The sequence below is a fragment of the Nicotiana tomentosiformis genome, chromosome 9 (assembly GCF_000390325.3).
Source record: "Nicotiana tomentosiformis chromosome 9, ASM39032v3, whole genome shotgun sequence".
NCBI classification, from domain to species: Eukaryota; Viridiplantae; Streptophyta; class Magnoliopsida; order Solanales; family Solanaceae; genus Nicotiana; species Nicotiana tomentosiformis.
The window spans coordinates 80,176,261-80,189,926 of record NC_090820.1 but is presented as its reverse complement, the minus strand read 5'-3'; the positions used below and the strand labels follow the sequence as shown (position 1 = coordinate 80,189,926).

Here is a 13,666-nt window from a genome sequence, read left to right as displayed (position 1 = left end):
AAAATACTTATCTCTACTTGGTCCGTTCAATACATACAAAATGTGCTAGCACAAGAAGTCGGAATTAAGATAAATTATATTTAATCTTGTGCTACAATCATTCCTGATGGTTTATCAAATTCCATCATTAGATTGTGAACATGATCTTTATACTTTATAAGAACCAATGATCAGTGTTTTAAAAGGCGTGGGCGTAAGGCAAGATATTCTACATGTGCCGCAGCGAGGCGTAAGTCCCGAGGCACGGGGCATAAATCCCATGGGTATTTAATTTTTAATATTTTATAAAATAATATAATTACAACAAATATTTATAAATAGGTAAAATTGTATAAAATTGAAGAAAACTAAAAATATGCATATATATATATATATATATATATATATATATATATATATATATATATATATATGTATGCTCCATCCCCACAAAAAACTAGTCAAAACAATCTATTATACGCTACTTACAAGCACAAGTAACTTGAGTCGAAAAGAATAAAGTTTTCTACATGGAAGATAAAAAGGATGATTGACCTGTAATTTCAACTTTGAACTTGCTACTATGAAGGAGAATGGAGTTCTTTTAGTATTTGTAAAAAAAATGAATATTCGTTTGCTTTTGGGAGATATTAGCAGACTAGGGACAAGATAAAAAATTGAGAAAAATTATAAATTAGGGTTTCAATCAATAAAAAGGTCTTGATTTTTAAATTTAATACATTTCAGTTCCTTTTTAAAATTTTTGAGTAATTACAAGCTAACTTTTGAGAATTTGGGTATTATATGAAGGACTTATTTAACAAATTTTATTTTAATTTGAAAAAGTCTCTAGGCTTACGCTTCACGACAAAAACACGCCTCAAACGTCTGAGCGTATGTTTCTCAAACGCCCGAGCGTACGCCCCGAACGCCCGGGTGTACGCCTCTTGAGACTTTTGCCCCATACCATCGCTTCGAGGTATTTTTGGTGCGCCTCACCCCGAAAACGCCTTTTAAAACACTGCCGATGATTTAATTTTTCATGTATAAGCTAAACTCTATACACTAAATCATTTACTATATAAGTAAATGACACAGGCGAATATATGATCTATTTAAAATATTTATTAAAATTGAATAAATAATTATTCCACAATAAATACTATATCCAAACCAAATCTATGGTTAATAGTATGTTCCCAACAGAAATACCTTTTAGTAAAAAATGTCATCCAATATTGCTTCGCAAAAAAACCTTTTTATATATGTCTGTGTAAATATATTATTTCTGAAAAATATCTATATATATATATATATATATATATATATATATATATATATATATATATAATGTCATCCAATATTGCTTCGCAAAAAAACCTTTTTATATATGTCTGTGTAAATATATTATTTCTTAAAAATATCATATATATATATATATATATATATATATATATATATATATACACACGACATGCCGAATAGATTCTACCATTGGGCAGGGGCGGCCCGTCCATAAAGCGGGTAAAGCAATTGCTTTAATCCCCATATTTATGTGGGACAATTTTTTGATTATACCTAAGTTATATATATATATATATATATATATATATATAATAAAATAAAAATTAAAAAAAAACTATAAAGTGAAACAATACATGGGAAGTTTGCATAAAAAGAGAACACAAATTTGAGATAATGGACCACAACTTTCTCGAGCAAAGTAAAAACAGACGTGTGCACTATATTATATTTTTATACTTTGTTCTTCAATTTATTATTCATGCCTCCATTCTGCAATAGCCAAAGATCAAGCATTATTGTGGAGCTTCAGAGTTCAGAGTTCAGTGTATTGATTCAAGAAATAGCGGAGATTTTTTGTTCGTTCTATTTTCATAATTCAAGTCTTACGACAAGCATACTCGAGCAGAAAATTTAATTTGATATCAAGTTATCCGTTCTTGAACCAGGTTCTATCATTCTATCTTTTTATTATTTTTTCATCTAAAATTTAATATTTTGCTATTTAGTGCATTTTTAGATTATTTATTAGAAAAAAAGTATGTCAAATAGAAAGTATGAATCTGGTTATGAGAAATTCAAGAAAAGAAGAAGAATTCAAAATCTAATACAATCTCAAAAAGGTGCTCTTGATAAAAAAAAATTGATTATAAGAAAATTATTAGTAACTTTGCATCTAAAAAAACTAGAAAAATTGACTTCAAATAATTAAAAAAAATTAAAAACATTAAGGTCTATCGTTAAAGTTTGACTTTAGGCGCGGCCCCTGCCATTGGGGTAGTGACAAACTTTACGAGCCGAATTGTGACAATATGCTGATATTGCTTGGGTAAAATTTATACCGCATATGCCACTGAATATATCCAATCATCGGGGGCTCTGAATAGGAGATATATCCACAAAATACAAGCATAAGTAACAGTGAGTTTCCAATTTAGTATGATTCAACTATATACATATACTAGCAGTTGACTGAGTGGACCATACAACATAAACTTGGTGATGACACTAACAAAGTTTTCTGCTAAGCAGTAAGTAGAGTGAGAGAAAGAAAAGGGAATGCAGAGAGAAAAGAAAGACTACTCTCATCCCTTTCCCGAGGTAACTACTTTTTTCTTTACGTGCTTATGCAATTGTGGAGTTCCGTTCAAATAGAAAGCATTTTGACCAGTTGAAGGTGAAAGGCGACATATCCTAGCTACTTGAATATGAATTCCTCTTCCTTATACTTATGCTGCGCTTCTGCAGATGGAATCCTTTTGATCACTCGGCTTGATGTATTCATAAACACTTTCGAACTGGAAGCCAAGCAAGATGGACTAGCATGATATGCTTCCTTGTAAATCTCGTTATCGCTACAACTAAATATTTCAGTGGGTGACTTTGCATCGTCTGTTTCCTCTTCATCTTCAGATATATGCATCTCGGAATGTTCCCTCTCGCTCCAGCTAGTTTCAGAACAAGTATCACTGATTGTATGAAACAAAGTAACACTTCCTTTCTTCGCGCCTTGAAACGAAAAGCTTCTATCGGACAGTGGAAGGAGGGACGTTGAATGAGAACCAGTTTGGTCCTTTCCCAAGCTGTATGAGGTTGAGAGCTTCCTTTCTATGCCTTCCCTTTCCTTAACTAGATTGCCTAGCTTTTCCAACACCTCATTGTCTATTGCTTCCTCAGCGGCCTTTTGTCGAACCTCTGTGATTGATCTGTCAAAAGCTTTCTTCTCAAGTCGAAGTGATCGCTGAAACATGGACAAAAAAGATGAGTTCAGTTTTCAGTGTTTTGGTACAACACGAAGATTCTTAAATTTTACTCTCCGTTATACTCTTTGGGGCCATTCATACCCTTGCATTAGCAAATCGTCTCGTATTTATCCTTGACCCTAACGGAACTCCAACATGAAGTATATCAGAGGTAGGTAACTTTAGACTGGAGCTTAGATCTATTAATACGAGAGTATTTGCTGGACAACACAAGTATGAATGGCTCCAACGCATACAGAAGGTAAAATTAAGATTATTTCGTACAGTAGAGGAGTAAATATGGATATCTTACCTAAAAATAAAGGATAGAAACAAACTGAATGGAGTACTGAAAGATCTTGTTGGAAAGAACAATCGAGAGGGAGCCGAATCCCATAAAATGTCTCTTCCGGCTTAAATTCATTTTTCATACAAGAGAAAGTCAAAAAGGTGAAAAGAGAGAGGGAATGTATCTCAGCTTACTCTTTTATCTAAGAATTTTCCAAGATCTTGATTTTGAAGCTTCTTTTTCTTCCAAAACATGCAGCAAAATCTTACTAGTACTGCTAGTACTATCAATATGATAGATTCCAAGATCAGAAACAGCAAAATTGTCTTCTTATTACCTGAAGAAAAAGAAGTTAATTAGTTGGAATCTTGATTGGTTAGCAACATCACTACAAAAATATGTAAGATGTTACCTGTGTAGATGCTGAAATTCTTAGGCTTAATCTGTGAGCAGCTTAATGCAAACTTCTGACCTGATGCAAAAGAATAATTAATCAACTGAAGCAAGAGGATGCTAGGAACTTACCGTGATATATATATGATATTGTCTGTGCAATATAAGAGAAAAGTTTTAAAGGTATAGGATATTTACGTGCACTTCGGCATGGCAGTGGATTCCCAATACCTGCAGGAGTAATCCATCTCTATTAGATATACATTAAGCATAGATGAATTTCACAGTGAAAATCTCCTTAGATTCTACACTTATTCCGGAAGTGAGATTTTATGAACTGTATAGAAGAAACAGCTAAAATTGAAGCACTGCTCAAGTCCTTCTTGATGACTGCATCACCCTCTTCAAATGCAAAAGAAATGGAAGCTTGTTTTATTCATCGATATCAAATATTCGAGTCCTGTTGAGACATTCATGTATTCAATGTAAATACAGCGCATCCGTAATTGTGAAGATACTCACTTGAAGCTGCAAAAAAAGCAAGGAGGACACTTTCATCCAGAAGAAAATGTTGCAGGTCACTTCTCAAAAATTCCGAGGAGAATTGGCCTGATGCAATAGTAAATAATGGAGGTTAGGGTGCTGCAGATAAGTGATTAAACTACTGATGTTGTTGACACGGCCAAACAGATTTTCGGGCCTAGGGAAAAGAGCGGGGTAGTTACCAGGATATTGTTCAGACCAAAATATGGTCCCAGTAGCTGGACTAATCAGTGTGAAGATAACGCCCATTGGTTTCGTCGCAGAGATGTAAGTGTAATCTCCAATTATCCGAGTAATCTTTCCTTCAATCTCTGTCTGAGAAACATAGATTGCATATCCTGAGCAATCAAGAACAGGACTAACTTGGATTACAGAATCCATGTTAAGCACTTTAGGGAATTTTCTGATAACTCCTTCTGGTGAAAATGAATAGAGGTAACCGTCCAATGAACCAATAGATATCCAACCTGGAATTGAATTTGAAAAGAAAAATGAATAAGTTGTAAAGGCTGATACAATTACAAGTTCATGTCAGATAAATTTACTTAAGAGTCTATAAGCCAAACTACAATTAAAAGTTGCTAAATTTTAAGTAAGTTCTGAGCATCAAAGGTAACGGAAAATACTACCATTAGAATCAACAGCGGGGGCATAATCTGATGTACTTGGCGGTCCTATACTTGTCTGCCACAAAATGCTTCCCCTGGCAACATCAACTGCTAGCACCAGAGCTTTAGCTGCTATAGTAACATACAGTAGACCATTATTGCCGGATGTCATGGTCAGTGTATTGCCGAATGAACTGAAATCTTGGATCCATTTGAAATGTGGACTACGAGTTGACAGAGCATAAATTTCTCCTTGATTATTTGAGATCTGCAGTTGGAGAAAGAAGGGTTGAATTGGGATATATTAAAGTACATGCAAGATAAAGCTTTATGCAAAGGACAAGTTTAAAGAGCATACAACTCCATTGTATAAGCAGAGAAAATAACTGCCTTAGATGGATATATAGGAAATGCATCAGCGGCTGCTCCTTTATCTGTTACTAATGAAGTATTCGCTTGATGCACACATGGAAAGAGTAATACCGTACAAATAGTTGAAGTCCAAAATATAGAATATGTTTACTGAAGTTGGGAACAGAAAAGCTTACATATATACTAGCTTCACAGTGATCGAACACAGGATCCGAGGAAAAATAACACTCAGTGATGTTTTTCCTACAACCTTGACGATATCCACGTTGATAAAGTACCGGGCCAGCACTCCAGTGCAGCTTTCCGTGCAACCGGTAAGAAAAGAGACCCCTGTTTTTGACATTGATAAGTACAAAGGAACTGGACATACTTACTGCAAGGCCAATAATCTCCCCCGGTCTTTCAGATTCTGTACCAAAAAACAATTCTACAGCTATTTCAGAACTTCCAACATTCAAAGGGTTGATCTTCAGCACTCTGTCTTCTGCAACCACATATATCTACCAAAAGTAGCTTGCATAATTAATAACCAAACAAAAATACTAAAAGAAACAATACCAATTAAAAGATGAAACAAGATGTCAAGCTCTTATATCAAACTTGGCAGGGACTAAGGCTGCCCCTTTTGGTATATGTTTTGCAGGATTTAGAACTTGTACTAAAACACTACATTATAAGTCAAAATGAGAACTTTGACATACAGTTACCAAAAAAATCTCATTGAAACTGTCATGTAAAGAAAGTTAGCCTATTTAAATATGGACAAAGTTCTTTACATTTGAAAGAGCAGCATTAGAACAGTGACAAATAATGAGTCCACAACATTTAGAAGGCTTGTGATTTCCACATTATCAGATAAACATTGCCAACTCTTATGTTAACGATTCCACAATTGCAGGAACGTTGAAACTAACAGGCATGAGTTTCACTCTTTGCCTTGTCCCCAGAAGGAAGAAACACATAGTTAAAGGTTAGATCAGAATAACTATACCTTTCAGAATTTCAAACTTCAACATTTTTGATAGGAAACCTATTTCAGGTGAACGCGAAAAGCCTCAGCAAACTAAAAAGTCACACGATTCATGCTCGCCCCATAAAACCATTTTATATATTCACTAATTCATTTTGAGAATAAAATAAGGACTAGTTGTAATAACCAACATTACTCAAAAAATATTCATGCCAAATCATATAAAATCTTGGTTTAGTTTCTTAGGACTATCGACTATAGAATTTTTTCTTATACTTCCGTGTAAATCTTAGCTTCTGCAATAACAGAATTCTCTATATAGTTCTCAATCATCTATTAGCTTTTACTTTCCAGTTTCTAGTACACTCCTATCTCTTTCATGTTCATTCTGATTGCGTAGACTGAGCCTATAAAAAGTATCCATTTGTCTGTGTAGGCTATCCGAGATAACAGATGCCAGCGTCGTCCACCATTTAATCAAAGGACCTAGCTTATTAAGATCATGCGAATGTTGTTACGTGCTGCGGCTTCTCTTCTCATGTTCCAATGTAAAATTCTGATATGAGATCTTTCCTGGAAGTCTAAAGAGAATATATGAAAGTAGAGGAATATGGAGCTAGAACCACAGATATAAATGCTCACAAATTTACCATTTTGAATAGCAAGAAACACTTTTGTGAACAAAAGAAGTCAGTTATAGAAGTAAACCGTCCAGCAATTAAGGTAAACTTAATTGAAGTGATTAAGCCTAAAATCTTACCTTTCTTGATTCCCCTAGAACTGGAGCTAAATTAGGGCTGCATTTGTAATTGAGAGACAACGTCCACGCTATGGAACCATTGATTTCAAAGGCAAAAAAGTTCTTTTCTGAACACACATAAACCTTCCCATCATCACTGATCAGTGGCTTGCTGAGTCTATATGCAGCAGCTTTCTTGAAAGATTCTTGACCTAAACAAAACAAATGTAAAAATTCAAAAGATTTTAGAAGGTTGAACAGTATGCAATTTTTGCGAACTATAACTATATTTGATGCATATAAAGCGGAAAATGAGGCCAAAATTCAACAGCAAGGTCAAATGACAAAAAGGAGGAAAACAAAATTAAAAATCTCAACCTAACCTTTCTGTATATGAAAGAACCAATTTTAATTTACATAAGTTGGTATTGAGGATGTATTCGTCAACAACTTACATATAGAAGTTGGAGAAAAACACATCAATTCCATACCATTGGGTCATGAAGTTGGCCAATATATAGAGAAAAATTAGTACTCCTACTTCAAATGCTTTTGCCAAAAACAGCTGAGAGGCATTGACACTAAAATTTTGGTCAAGGTTACTGGCTAAATTTGCACACTGATATTGTAAAATTCTTCATACTCATCAATGCGAAAAGCAAAATTCTTTGCACTATCAGTATATATTATATCTTAGCGAAAAAAATACTCCCATATATCATCTTTTTTAGCAAACTCACAATATATACATACCTGAAAACGTTTGGGGATATGCAAAGGACACAACTGATGCTGATACTAAAAGCAGGGAAAATACCAAAGCAACTGCAACATGTGCGTATGGTATCATGTCTCCAGGAATTGAACATGCACACTGTACAAGTTTCAATAGAATGGATGAGAATCACAGAGTTGTAGAATGACATCCCAAAACTTCATTCTTCAAACATGGCAGAGCGGTTAATTAACCGCTATAGTGTTTGGTTATTGACTTGTTTTTTCCAATGTGTGTCCCACGAAAAATGAAGGGAAAAAACTGTAAATTTATTTGCATTTGGTGTATGTACCAAAACAACCACGTGTGTTTTACATAAAATTGTGTTATAGTATATTTTATTAATGTCCTACTTTGTGACTAATTTTCCTCTTTGACAAGTTTTTTATTGTTTCGGTGTAAACACAATTTTTTGTAGCAAATACAACAATTTATGCTTTGGTTTTGCGTCACTTTCTAAGTTAAGTGGATGATAGTCTAATGGGTAAAGAGGTATAAGACAATTGTTTGGTGACTTTACGAGGGTGTTTGGCTAAGCTTATAAGCGGGTCAAACTGGCTTATAAATATCTTATGGCTTATTTATGCATTTGGTAAATACTCAAAATACTTATAAGCTAAAATCAGCCATAAGTCATAAGTTGATCATCCCCAACTTATAGTTTTTTAATTAGCTTATAAGCACTTTTAGCTTGACCAACACTTTTACTAGTTTATCCTTAAAATTCAGAACTTTTAGTCATTTTAACAAAAGAATAGCTTATCAACATTTTTTTTATCAAACACATCAATTATATCAATTTCAGCACTTCTATCCAAACATGTAAATGTTTATTTTAAAAATCAGTTTCAGCACTTAAAAAAGCTTTTCAGCACTCCAAACTTATCAGCTATTTATAATTAGCTAATCCTAACAGACTTTAAAAATGTTGCTATTTCTGTTTCATGATAAATATTTCCGAGGAAAAGTTTGTCCAATTATGATAGAACAAAAAAGTATTGGAATTTTTAAGTAAAGGTTGAACGGAAAATGGTGAGAAATAAAATTTTCCGAATTGGTTCTTATTTACAAAAGGAACTGTCAGCACCCAAAATCCCCCCACCTAGTCTTTAAGACTAGGTAAGCCAATTACTTAACACAATTAAATCAGTTAAACATAATATTTTAAAACAGAGTTTAATATAAATACCGAAATAAATATGATACAAGCCTACGCGGCAATAATCACCACAATTCTCCCAAGACTAGGTAGTACAGAGTCACGAACTCTAGAAGAATACATAGAAATATCTCAAAAATAAAATACAATATTGTTCGGATAACAAATTAACAGTACAATCAAAGAAAAAAGACTTCAAGGGACTGCGACGATCAAGAAGCTCTACCTTAAATCCTCACGATCAAGAAGCTAACTCTGCCTGTGCCCGTTATCTCCAATACCTGGATCTGCACAAAAATGTGCAGAAGTGTAATATGAGTACACCACGGTCGGTACCCATTAAGTATTAAGACTTACCTCAGTGGAGTAGTGTCGAGGTACAAGTCAAGACTCCTACTAGTCATAATAATATGTGTAGTATATAAGTATAAAGCTAATGATGAAAGCAAAAATCAGCAACGACAATAAGGAATAAATATGTGATAAATACCGTAAAGCAATCAAAACACCGTTAAGGTACCAGTGAAACCAAATAAGGTAAATAAATGACAACCGAATAATCAACCGTCCTAGCACAAGTTTCATAAAAATATTACTCCGAGATACCTCATCTCAAAATCACAAGTCACGAGTCCCAAATCACAAACCTTATGCTCATGGCACCCCGTGCCCATATTATTAATCACAACCGCACGGACAACTCACATGCCAATATCTCAATCCGCCTGACATAGTCACAAGCTCACTATCATAATTTGTCCGGCGCGATCATAGGCTCAACATCACAATCTGCCCGGCGTGGTCACAGGCTTAATATCACAATCCGCCCGGCATGGCTACATACTCAATATAGAAGCAGATAATACAAGAATGCATATGCATGATCAATGAATGTCAAGTTTCATACTCTTGAACTGGTGTAAACGACATGCTACAGTATATGCTTGTGCGAGTGTACTATTACAGTCCAAGTCAACAAGTAATATCAAAAACATGAAGTAGCTCATTGGAAACAACACAACAAGTCACGTAAGGTGCATGACATACACAAGAAAAATCACACCATCACACAAATATCATCAACATTATGCCCCCAGGCCGTCACGTATCATCCCTGACATAGCCACCCTTATCTCTTTGTATTGACAACATCATGATAAACATCCTTATCGCTCCTCCCAGACATTTAACACAATAGCCACCCGTATCACTCCGCATAATAACCACCCGTATCTCTCCTCTCAGATAATAACGCAATAGCCACCCGCATCACTCTACTCAAACAATAACGCAATAGCCACCCATATCACTCTACACTATCAATAACAGTGAGATGTCACCCTTATGCTCTGCATAACAACAATCGAACCACACAACAAATCACATATGCTAACATCATAACAGCATGACATATTCACTCGTACCACAAGTGCCTATAGGCCACAACCTTTTAAAAAATAACAATACCAATATCACCAGAACATATAGCCCACGGCTCAACCATAATGTGTACAAGAACAATACTTCATTAAACGACAACTTCAACTAAAACAGGTTAATGGCTTTCAATAACTTCAACTTCAATTAATTACTTAAGAATAAACTCAATAATGAAGGTATTTTCATGAAGTGACAACTTTGAATTCTGGTGTATGATATAAGCTAACAATGAAAGAGATGGTACAAACTAGCAACTACGTCTAAATACATGAGAATAACTTGAAAACGAAGAGATATCATGTAATAGCAACTTCAAATAAGAATAATTCAACAATGAAAGAGGTAACGTGACAATTAAAGGTAACAACTTTAAATAAAACATATAAGAGTAAACTTGACAAATAAAAGATAGAACATGTGCTAACAACTTCAAATGAAGCATGTAAGAATAGATTGATAGTAAAATGTAGCACATGAATTGACAGATTCAATTAAAGCATATAAGGATAAATTTAACAAAGGAATGTAGAACTAGTAATGACAAATTCAATTATATGCATATAAAGAGCCTAAGAGTCTAATCCGGTCAATTTCCACATATAAAGCCGTGTACACACTCGTGACCTCATATACACGTCTTCCATATAATTCAAGTAGTGCAATTAAACCCAATCCTACAGGGTGGTTTCTCCCACACAAAGTTAGGCAAGATACTTACCTCAAAGAAGCTAAATCAATACTCTAAAAAGACCTTCCTGTGTGAAACAATCTTCGGACGGCTTGAATCTAGCCAAAATAACTTAATATCATAAATAAAAGCCATAGAAAATAATTTTGGATAATAAAGCTTCGATCTTTAATAAAAACAAAAAAGTCAGGCTCGCACCTCGAACCCGACAAAACTAACAAAATCCAAATACCCATTCCGATACAAGCCCAACCATACTAAAATCAACATTCCGACCCCAAATCGGCCTTCAAATCATCATTTTATGTTTTAGAAAGTTTTTGCAAAAATTCCCAATTTCTTCAATTCAAATCACTAATTAAATAATAAAAACAAGTATGAAATCATGAAATATGACCAAATCCGTATCAAAAATACTTACCCCAATCCAAATCGTGAAACTACTCAAAATATATGAGTAAAGGAGCAAACCCTCGAATGAAATATAGTCTGCTCAGGCATTTCGCAAATGAGATTAAGCAACCGTATTTGCAGCGTCGCTTCTGCGATGCAAGAGCCGCTTCTGTGGAATTTACTGGAAGGGCGAACGATCGCACCTGCAGAAGAACATCCGCTTCTGCGATAGTGTAGGTGCGACGCAAAATATGCATCTGCGTGACGTCCCGCTTCTGTGCCCCACGACAACGCTTTTGTGCACATGCAGATGCACCAAAGGACCTCGCATCTGCGTCCATTCTTTGGCAGATGCGGAAACACCAGCACCGGACCCTCTTCAGCAATGCAACATGAGTCAAAAATGATCTGAACCACGCTCGAAACTCCCCCGAGCCCCTCGGAACCCCGTCCGAACAAACCAACAAGTTCCAAAATATAACAAGGACCTATTCGAGGCCTCAAATCACATCAAATAACATCAAAACTATGAATCGCACCTCAATTCAAGCCTAACGAACTAATAAACTTTCAACTTCTACAACTCGCTCCGAATCATATCAAATCAATCCGGAATGACCTCAAAATTTGCATGTAAGTCCCAAATGACACAAGGAAGCTATACCAACTCCCGGAATCACAATATGAACCTGATATCAACAAAGTCGATTCCCGGTCAAACTTCTCAATCTTCCAAACCTTCAACTTTTTAACTTTTGCCAAAAAGCATCAAACCAACCTACGGACCTCCAAATCAAAATCCGGACATACGCCTAAGTCCAAAATCACCATATGAAGATACTGGAATCATCAAAACACCATTCCGGAGTCATCTATACAAAAGTCAAACCCTAGTCAACTCTTACAACTTAAGCTTCTAAAATGAAAATCATCCTTCAAAATAAAACCCAAATCACACGAAATCGAAACCGACCATACACGCACATCATAATGCATAATACGAAGCTACTCGAGACCTTAAGCCACCGAACGAGATGCTAATTCTCAAAATGACATGTCGGGTCATTACATTCTCCCCCTTTTAAATAAACGTTCATTGTCGAACGTGCCAATGGTCTCTCCGAAGCCATCAAATCACTGAATGAACTCGCCATACTCATTTTCATGGGTGATCCCACATCACCCCAATCCTCATAAGCCCGACAAAACCACATCAACTGAAGATTATCCCTTCCACCCATACCGATAAGCCTTAGAACCAAATTTCAACATCCAAACATTTCACCAAATATCCAATCACCACATAAAAACACTATATCAACCTCAAACAGTTGCAACAACTCATGCATACACCCACAAGGTATAGCCACATGAAATAATACATCGCCCTTATGCCCGTAGCAACAACTCTGACCACAATAGCTGCCCATAATCAAATCCAGTACTGGTAATCAACCTCGTATCAACTAGAACCCTATTCCAAACCTTCCCAACACTTCTAATGATGTAAGAAGCATGAAAATTTCATAACCACTTACCCATATCAACAAATCACACCCAACTCCACCTGGGCACATACCTCGCAATCTAAACTCAACAAGCACAACTCGAATATGAAAACAGAAATACATGAGAGAACTATCAAACAAGTCCAACAGGTACAACTCCCCATCGGTATCATACTACGAGTCCATTCCAAAAGGGAGTAACAAAACATATGAACTAATCGCAAGGCTCTCATCCTAATATAACTCTACCGCGCAACGCAGTCCAAACATACTGACCCACACAAAAACACGAGGATCCCATTCTCAGCTCTAAATCACAAGTAGAATAGACTTCACACCAACCGAAACCTTTCACTAACTCAATTTCACGGATCAAAACCACAACACATAATGGACTTCTCATACCAGTAGAGCACCAAGATCACAAGCCGTAGCCAAACCATCCAGAAATCACATCAGAACCAACCGTATTAAGTAACAAAAAATGCATCCTAGTCTCATAACTCTCAATAGTGAGCAAATCAAAATGATAGACACTGGCTACCAC

The 13,666-nt window shown here is 35.5% G+C and overlaps 1 protein-coding gene across 2 annotated transcripts; it reads right to left on the bottom strand.

Moving 5' to 3' along the window:
• Window positions 1-2,394: 2,394 nt before the first annotated feature.
• On the bottom strand, window positions 2,395-8,153 carry LOC104095852 (protein GAMETE EXPRESSED 3). 2 transcript variants are annotated; one of them, XM_009602071.3, is made up of 10 exons: window positions 7,910-8,153; window positions 7,178-7,368; window positions 5,624-5,947; window positions 5,097-5,343; window positions 4,650-4,934; window positions 4,447-4,533; window positions 4,123-4,155; window positions 3,944-4,003; window positions 3,726-3,868; window positions 2,395-3,241 (listed from the first exon to the last, which is right to left on the bottom strand). In XM_009602071.3, exons 1-10 carry the CDS (start codon window positions 8,004-8,006, stop codon window positions 2,699-2,701), a joined length of 2,010 nt encoding a protein of 669 aa, XP_009600366.1. In that variant the 5' UTR covers window positions 8,007-8,153; the 3' UTR covers window positions 2,395-2,698. The 2 variants fall into 2 exon arrangements, with proteins under 2 accessions (XP_009600366.1, XP_018626186.1); XM_018770670.2 differs by having other exon boundaries at window positions 5,133-5,343.
• Window positions 8,154-13,666: the final 5,513 nt, after the last annotated feature.

Bases quoted from the DNA above. Each gene is read 5' to 3' on its own strand.
- LOC104095852 (XM_009602071.3), bottom strand. From the start codon at position 8,006: ATGATACCATACGCACATGTTGCAGTTGCTTTGGTATTTTCCCTGCTT. The intron at 4,534-4,649 runs GTAACTACCCCG...CTATTGCATCAG, and splicing joins TTGGTCTGAACAATATCCTG to GCCAATTCTCCTCGGAATTT. The intron at 3,869-3,943 runs GTAACATCTTAC...CTTTTTCTTCAG, and splicing joins GAATTTCAGCATCTACACAG to GTAATAAGAAGACAATTTTG.